We start from the raw sequence: 9,064 nt of genomic DNA, 5'->3' as shown, positions 1-9,064 counted from the left end.
TTTGTATTGTTGAGTAATGTAAGTGCTTTGTTTGTGTTAGGTTCATGTTTTCAGGATTGACCTGAATATTTACACACTAGTGCACACTAGGAGCTGTAATATTTTACTCCAGTGAACTGCCCCACAATAAAATACAGTATCAGTATTTTTATTGCCATTTTTTCCTGTTATCAATGACATTATGAGCTCTTTAATAAGCATCAGTTTGCATCAATGACTTATAATGGTATTATTATTATTATTATTATTATTAAGCATTGCGTAGTGCTGTCATGTTAGCATTACAGATTTTTTAAAATAAACTTAAATGTAAAATATGATATCAGAGAGCATTATAGCGTTTAATATGTCCATAAATAGATAATTGTCAATTACATTCACAAACAGAAACAAAAAAAGATTGGCAGTGTTGCACAAAAACCCTGCATCTTCAAATAATATAAATCATTTATTTCTCTTCATTCACCAAAGCAGCTCTATTGTTTAGTGGGATTTCAGCCTGCAGAACATGGTATGGAGTCACTGGACATTTAGACTGCAAAGGGTTAGATAGAACTTCCAAAAAGAAACTGCATTCAGATGGAACAGATGAGGAGGAGGACTTAAAACCGCCCAAGGAAGCCACAGCATTGTTTACAGTCAACTGTGCATCTCTGTGAAATCCTGAAGGAAAAAAAACTTTCATGAAATGTGGAAACTAGATTGTGCTGACTTTAGACATTATTATACCTGAGTGGATGTACATAATTTCAGGTTCAGTTGGCAATGTCCTATTGTCATCTCTGTGTGTGTGTGTGTGTGTGTGTGTGTGTGTGTGTGTGTGTGTGTGTGTGTGTGTGTGTGTGTGTGTGTGTGCATACTGTGTTTAAAACACAGAAACACATTGCCTGTAACAACACACTGCCTTATAATTCCTTCCACTTTAGACATTATTATACCTGAGTGGATGTACATAATTTCAGGTTCAGTTGGCAATGTCCTATTGTCATCTCTGTGTGTGTGTGTGTGTGTGTGTGTGTGTGTGTGTGTGTGTGTGTGTGTGTGTGTGCATACTGTGTTTAAAACACAGAAACACATTGCCTGTAACAACACACTGCCTTATAATTCCTTCCACTCAAATGTATTGGATTCGTCTGATATATTAAAGATAAAAGGCAGTATATTAGGAACTGCTAAATGCATTGTGGGAAGTACAGTTAAAGTTGCAGCCGTGACAAACGCTGTGTTTATAATGAATAACCGGTGAATGACAAAGACTTCTGTCGCGAATCTGGTTGGTCCACAGCCGCTGGGTTATCCAGCCCCCACGGCAGGTGGGACAGCACACATCACGATGAGGTAAACGTTCGTATAAAGGCGATTCCACAAAGCCTCCTGTACTACACACCTGTCCAGGTGAGAGATCTGCGCGACGTTCCTTCTGTTATCTAACCAAGACTCTTCGTTACAGTATGCCTTTCGTGAAATCCGCGGCCCGTAATTTCTCCAGCTTGAGTGCTTCAGGCGCGCCGGGTCGGCTGGGGAGTCGGCACAGCTCTGGCAGCCTGCTCGAGGGCCCCGGGGGATACGGCTCCCGCATCTCCATGTCCAATTTCCAGGGTGTTTCAAGCGCGCCGCGCCCGTTCGCCCAGCAGAACAGTGCGGATATGATCAGGGCGGACGACAAAGAAACGATGAAAGGCCTGAACTGCCGCTTGGACAAATATCTGTCCCGAGTGCGGACGCTGGAGGAGTCCAATAGACAGCTGGAAGACAAAATCAAGGAGGAGCTGTTGAAAAAGGGAGCTGAGGGTGGGCGAGACTGGAGCGTCTACGATGAGCCCTTAGCTAAACTTAGGGCACAGGTAGATGTTTATTCATTTATACGAATGTGAATCTCTTTGCATTATATGTGATGATGATATGCGGTAATCGTAACTATTATAATTGGTTATGGAAATTTTAAAATCAATTATAATTCTCACGCCCTAATTTAAGGTGGGAAGCCGGACTGTGGCCACACCCAGACAGACTTAAGGAAATAGTCTAAGAACTTTTAGAACTTTAGTCAAAATAGTAATTACTCTGTAAATAATAATTTTAGCACGTGACGACGGAAATAACCACTTCCCTTTACAACGGAGAGTCACGTCGCATTAACAAAAGTTGAGAAATTAAAGAATTTTTTATCTTTTCCCCGTAGATCCGAGACATGACCATGGAAAACGCTACACTGCTGCTGCAGATTGACAACGCCAGGCTGGCCGCCGACGACTTTAAAGTCAAGTGAGATAAATTAAACAGAGAAATAAATTAAATTTAACCTGTAATCCTTTATATATATATATTTAAAAACGAAAAAAAAATAATAATAATAATAAAAAATAAAATAATAATAATAATAATTATTATTATTATTATTATTATTATTATTATTATTATTATTTTATTTTGTATTATTATTATTATTAAAAATGTATTATTATTATTTTTTTTTTTTTTTTTTTTTTTATGTGATTCATTGATCGGGATATGAGCAACAGTACAAGAATTAGCGTGCGTGAGTGGGCGCGTGCGCATGTCTGAGTTTATTTTATTTTTTAATTCTAAGACCGCATTTTAACATGGGCGGTATATATCTCTCAGACAGGAAGGAAGCGTAACTTCCCGATTATGTGCCGAAAACGTAATCGAATTTAGGCTTCCTTTATACGAGTATAAAAAACGATGGATTTGTTTTAAGTTTTGAACAAGAGTAACTTTCATAACGTATGGGCGGTCTGAGTCGGTTGTTCGCTGTTGTATTTAAATGAACACTCCCTCTGCAGGTTAGAAGCGGAGCTCGCGCTGAGGCAGGGCGTGGAGCAGGACATTGCCGGCTTGCGTAAGATCATTGGTGACACCAACGCGACCCGCGTGCAGCTCGAGAACCAGATCGATGCGACTCAAGAGGAGCTGGCCTACCTCAAAAAGAACCACGAGGAAGTAGGCTGCCTCTTCTTTAAAATATCTGTCCTTCCCCCTTTTAAATCTCTCCACTACAAGGCGGGTCTGTTTCATCTTGCGTTTTGTCGCGGTGTATCCCCTTGTAGGACTTGGCCGACATACGCAGCCAGATAAACAGCGCCAACGTCTCCGTCGAAATGAACTCTCCTAAAGGGCAAGACATGAACGAGATTATCTCCAAGATCCGTGATCAGTATGAGAAGGCGGCCCAGAAGAACCGTGACGACACGGATGCCTGGTACCAGAGCAAGGTGTGGGCACTGACCCTTGCCATTCTTGAGATTGCAAGTACAGACTTGCTGCCTCTATGTACTGATCTGTCTCTCACTCTCTCAATTCAATGGTGCTTTAATGGACGATCAGTCAGAGATGCATTGCCAAACCACCATGTGAAGTATAACAAAACACAAATTACATAACTTTGACTGCTTGAATTATAACAACAACAGCAGTAACGATAACAACAACAACAACAAAACAACAACAATAATAATTATAATAATGACAATAACTGTGGCTCAGTTTGACAAGCTGACGGCGGAGGTGTCGGAGAACACAGAGGCTCTTCAGGAGGAGAAGAACGAGCTGAGCAGCCTGAGGAGGGAGAAACAGTCCTGCGAGGTGGAGCTGCAGGCCCTGCACAACATGGTGAGGGAACCCAAACCCTCTCACCCTCACACACTCACCCTCACACCCTCACACACTCTCACCCTCACACTCTCACCCTCTCACCCTCTCACCCTCACACCGTCTCACCCTTACCCTCTCACCCTCACACACTCACCCTCACACCCTCACACACTCTCACCCTCACACTCTCACCCTCTCACCCTCTCACCCTCACACCGTCTCACCCTTACCCTCTCACCCTCACACACTCTCACCCTCTCACACTCACACTCTCACCCTCTGACCCTCACACTCTCACCCTCTCTCACCCTCACACCCTCACACTCTCACCCTCACACTCTCACACCCTCTCACCCTCACACACTCTCACCTTCACCCTCTCACCCTCACACTCTCGCCCTCACACCCTCTCACCCTCACACTCTCACCCTCTCACCCTCACACTCTCACACCCTCTCACCCTCACACACTCTCACCCTCACCCTCTCACCCTCTCACCCTCACACACTCTCACCCTCTCACACTCACACTCTCACCCTCTGACCCTCACACTCTCACCCTCTCTCACCCTCACACCCTCACACTCTCACACACTCTCACCTTCACCCTCACACTCTCGCCCTCACACCCTCTCACCCTCACACTCTCACACTCTCACCCTCACACTCTCTCCCTCTCACCCTCACACTCTCACACCCTCTCACCCTCACACACTCTCACCCTCACCCTCTCACCCTCACACCCTCACACTCACTCTCACCCTCTCACCCTCACACTCTCACACCCTCTCACCCTCTCACCCTCACACACTCTAACCCTCACCCTCTCACCCTCACACCCTCTCACCCTATCACACTCTCACCCTCTCTCCCTCACACTCTCGCTCTCACACCCTCTCACCCTCACCCTCACACTCTCACCCTCTCACACTCTCACCTTCACACTCTCACACTCTCACACCCTCTCATCCTCACCCTCACACCCTCACACTCTCACCATCTCACACTCTCACCTTCACACTCTCACACCCTCACACCCTCACACTCACACTCTCTCTCACACACCCTCACCCTCTCACCCTAACTGTCTCATCATCTCACTCTCTCACCCTAACCCAACCAGGCACTCCTCTGCATTCCGCATCTCATATCCAGAAAATCTGGCAGTAGTGTTAAGGCAGCAGTGTGCACAGTAGTGTAGTGTGTAGTGTTAAGGCAGCAGTGTGCACAGTAGTGTAGTGTGTAGTGTTAAGGCAGCAGTGTGTAAAGTTGCCCTCCCCTCAGAACCACACCCTGGAGGACACGCTGGCCGACACGCAGAACCGCTACGCCCAGCAGATGGGCCAGGACAACCAGAAGCTGCAGCTGCTGGAGGCTCAGCTGGGGGACCTGCGGAGCCGGGCGGAGAGGCAGGGAGCCGAGTACCAGGCCCTGCTCAACCTCAAGAGCAAGCTGGAGGAGGAGATCGCCACCTATCACCAGCTCCTGGAGGGGGGCCACCAGGGAAGCCAGGGTGACCGGTAAGGTCCTGGGGGGGTCCTGGGCGGTCCTGGGGGGTTGATCATCAGTGCTTCAGTGTCAGACCTACCTACTGTATTTAATCCAGTGGTCTTAAACTCATAGCCATGGAGGATTGTGTGTATGCAGGGTTTCATTCCAACACATTAATGCTGCCTTCATTGATTCAGCCATATACACCATGCTGAAAAGATAGCTCAGGCTAGGTTTTGAAACCGCTGGTAGCTGGTTCTCCATGTCTGATCAGCTCCCAGCTTGACATGGTTTGACCAGCTCAAGCTATGTTTTGAAACAGCCTGTAGCTGGATGACCCAGCTAGACCCACTTATGAACAGCTTGGCCATGCTGGTTGACCAGCTCATACCCAGCTAGACCCGCTTATGAACAGCTTGGCCATGCTGGTTGACCAGCTCAGCACAGAACATAAGCAGCAGTTGTTCAGACAACACAGCATGTTTAACTGCATATGCATTGTGTGGAAGCCTACAGCACTAATTCAGCAAATAATTTAACAAGATCTGAGGCTGGAATAAAATCCAGTGTACGCACGGCACTCCATGGAGTTCCAGACCACTGACTTAATCCCTTAAGTGACTTAACTGACATACACCGAACTTCAGAACAAAATCTCTTCTTTCAGACATGTGTATTATGTCTTTGTTGGTCAGGGATTTTATTCAGTGAAATTTATCAGGGATCCGCAGGAATCCTATCAAATTTTACCCACTTCTAAAGACCCTAAAAAAAGATGCTTATCTAAATCAGATCTGTTCCATATGCTTTAGCCATCTTCCGTATTTCATTCAATTCTACACCACAGCGTGGGATCTAAGCCAGCAGAATGCTCCCCACTGATGAGTGTTCAGGCACAAAATGGCGTCTCTGCATTGGCTAGAATGACTCATAGATGTCCGTCCCCACCTCCCGCTGTGAAGCGCTTTCAGATCAATAAAATGTGCTGTGCACAGCCTCCAGTGATGCAGTGCGACTCACGCCCGTGGTTACAGTGAGAAGGTCCTCTTTTATATAGTCACACCTGTGGTGAAACTGGCTCATATACACCCAGGACATTTTCAAGTAATACATAATCTATTATCTATTAAATTATAATTATCTAAAATATGTTTTCTTTATCTCAATTACAATCAATATAAATAGTAATATATAGTTCATGCCATTTATCTTGCTAGCTGACATTTAACAGTGAAAGTCTCAGTTATTTGTGATTTATATAAAGAATCCGCTTTAATGAAGGCATTGGGGGCATGAATCATGTTTATCTTTATGAAATATTCCTGTGAATTAGAATGAAACAAGGTTCTCCCGCAGTAGATTATTAGTATTTGATTTGAACTGACATTCAATTTTTTTTCCACCTTTACCTTATTATCTTTAAATGAACCACGCAAACAGACATAAAGCCAATAAAGATGATGACCAACAAGCTCAAACACAAAACAAGAAACACATTTACACTAGTTTAATCACTCAGAAGTGTCATTGCGCTTTTACGAGACGTTTTGACCCAGGGGTGTCATGAAGGGCCAAGAGTATGCCGGTTTTAATTCCAACCAGTTTTTCTTCCTCTCTGGTTGACGGTGTGTTAATTAGGGTGTGTTAATTAGAGAAATCAGAGGGTGAGGTGGAATGTAATCCTGCATAATCTCAGCCCTCCGTGGGCACCCTGGTTTGGCCCTGGCTGAAGCGCCAGGCTCCCTGTGTTACTGGGCCGTGCCACGCCCCAGTCTGTTGAGAACGCTCTCCCTGTCTTCTCCTCCTACAGAGTGGAGTTTTCTTTAGATCAGGCCCTGCAGGCGGGTAAGTCATGGTCCTGTAGTGGTCGTTAGAGGCATGAGGGATTTAACTGCACCACTTCTTAAATTATCACTGTTCTGTCATAACCCCCTGTGTGTCCAGCATGTCTGTAACGTTAAAGAACAATACTTTCACTCCTAGACCAGGGATCAGCAACTAACGGTCAGTCTGCCCAATCAGTGGCACTAATTACCTGGAAAAAAAGAGAACCAGGGATAGATTTCGATTCCAGTTGATGATCCCTGTCCTAGAACCTAACCTGCACCCTTTACCTCTCTGCCTGCTCACCCTCTCTGCATGCAGAAAACTACTGAACCGGTGTCAAAACACACATTTCAGTCATGATTTCACCACTGAACCGGTGTCAAAACACACATTTCAGTCATGATTTCACCACTGAATCGGTGTCAAAACACACATTTCAGTCATGATTTCACCACTGAATCGGTGTCAAAACACACATTTCAGTCATGATTTCACCAGTAAACCAGTGTCAAAAGAACAATGATTCCAAGTGTCTACAGTAAATAAGAACAGTCAATTTATTGTGGGCATTTTGGTGTTTTTATGGAGAATGTAAAAATGGCTAGCAATAAATTAACCAGCAAAAGCACATTAGTACACTTACTGTATGGAGTCTGGTACAGTGCTATCCAGTGTTCATTGCCTACTGTGTGGCCTTTGTTTATGACATAGCCAGAGCTATAGGCTGTGTTCAAAACCGCATGCTTAGCATTCAACTCTACTACATTTCAATGAAAATGAGCCTGAACTTAGTATGAGTAGTATGCCCCGTACGCAGTTTTGACTGAGTCTCTGCACAGGGATACTGAAATCTATCCCTGGAGGTCAGTAGCACTGCTGGGTTTCTGATGCCCATAGTCCTATAATGTCACTCAACTGCCAGAGATTACAGCCACCCGGAGTGTTAGGTTAGGTTTGTCCCTGATTTGAGGGGAGGAATAAGCAGCAGCAGGGTCAGATTACAGGCTGTCCGTCATTATCAGGTGTGTCCAATCCTAGGGGTGTCCAGGGCTGGTGTGGGTGCATGTTTTTTTTAGTCCAGCATTACCACATCCAATTCAACCACTTAACTAATTAATCATAACTTCAGTCAGTTGTCTTGGTGCTGGGCTGAAAACAAAAGCCCTGTACGCACACCAATTTGTTTTTAAATAAGACAGGACACTGTGAGCTGGGGTCCTCACTCCTGGTCCCGGAGAGTCGCAGGGTGTGCTGGTTTTTGTTTGTTACTCAGCATTTAGTTAATCAATGAAAACAGGTAATTACATGGTTGACTCGCCTCACCTGGGTCTCAATTGGTTGCTGATATTAAGGTGAAAACGAAAGCCAGCACACCCTGCGGCTCTCCAGGACCAGGAGTGAGGACTACTGGTGTAATCCAACTCCACTCAAAGTTTGTCAGCATAGATCAGTGGCGCCCAATCACGCACCATAGAGAGTGCTGAGAGTGTGTATGTTCTCATTCCAGCCAATCACAAATGAATTCTCTCCTCTCTGGTTGAAAGTGTGTGAAATCAGGTGGCGTAGCGATTGGTTGGAATGAAAGCCTGCATATTCTCGACCCTCCGTGGGATATGCTTTGTTTGATGGTCTCCATGATGCAGTTTTCCACAGATTACCGCTCCACTGTGGAGCCTGACCGTCTGCTCTGTTCCACAGCTCCGCCCCCACAAACGCATAAGAAGGTGATCATCATCAACCAGGAGGTGGTGGACGGGGAGGTGGTGTCGGAGCAGGAGACGGAGGTGCCCACCCCGAACGGGGAGGCGGAGGAGGAGGAGGAGGAGGAGGAGGAGGGCACTCAGAGCCCCCCCGAACAGGAAGTGACCTCGGACTGAAGAACGAGCCGTCTGCCCGCCGCGCTGGACCATCCAGGACCCCCCTCCCTGTGTGTGCCTCATCTGCTGCGAAGTTAGCAGAGCCTTCGCTCAGTAATAAAACAGTGATTCACACCCCACTCTCCGTGTGTGTGTTCTCATTCAATATTGCATAAACCACTGCAGGCTTGCAGGGTGAGTTTCAAATGGCTGACATGATCGCTGTAGATGTGACAAACAGGCTGAATCTCCCCCGGTCGTACTGTACACCTTTAA

General features: G+C 45.8%; 1 protein-coding gene across 2 annotated transcripts; it reads left to right on the top strand.

The window, feature by feature from the left end:
- The first annotated feature begins 1,347 nt into the window (after positions 1 to 1,347).
- zgc:92380 (uncharacterized protein LOC445086 homolog) lies at positions 1,348 to 8,928 on the top strand. Of its 2 annotated transcripts, XM_061226192.1 has the most exons (8): positions 1,348 to 1,844; positions 2,183 to 2,265; positions 2,808 to 2,964; positions 3,072 to 3,236; positions 3,508 to 3,633; positions 4,899 to 5,134; positions 6,916 to 6,950; positions 8,631 to 8,928. In XM_061226192.1, exons 1-8 carry the CDS (start codon positions 1,452 to 1,454, stop codon positions 8,807 to 8,809), a joined length of 1,374 nt encoding a protein of 457 aa, XP_061082176.1. In that variant the 5' UTR covers positions 1,348 to 1,451; the 3' UTR covers positions 8,810 to 8,928. The 2 variants fall into 2 exon arrangements, with proteins under 2 accessions (XP_061082176.1, XP_061082177.1); XM_061226193.1 differs by lacking the exon at positions 6,916 to 6,950 and having other exon boundaries at positions 1,350 to 1,844; positions 8,631 to 8,783.
- The last annotated feature ends 136 nt before the right edge of the window (positions 8,929 to 9,064 follow it).

Source organism: Conger conger, chromosome 17, assembly GCF_963514075.1.
Source record: "Conger conger chromosome 17, fConCon1.1, whole genome shotgun sequence".
NCBI lineage: Eukaryota > Metazoa > Chordata > Actinopteri > Anguilliformes > Congridae > Conger > Conger conger.
Note: the sequence above shows the minus strand (reverse complement) of the source record. Positions and strands in the feature narration are given on the sequence as shown.

What these genes read in the sequence shown, in the direction of transcription:
- zgc:92380 (XM_061226192.1), top strand. Translation starts at nt 1,452, where the DNA reads ATGCCTTTCGTGAAATCCGCGGCCCGTAATTTCTCCAGCTTGAGTGCT. An exon ending in TAGCTAAACTTAGGGCACAG is followed by an intron (nt 1,845 to 2,182) that starts GTAGATGTTTAT and finishes TTTTCCCCGTAG; the next exon opens with ATCCGAGACATGACCATGGA. An exon ending in TGCAGGCCCTGCACAACATG is followed by an intron (nt 3,634 to 4,898) that starts GTGAGGGAACCC and finishes CCCTCCCCTCAG; the next exon opens with AACCACACCCTGGAGGACAC.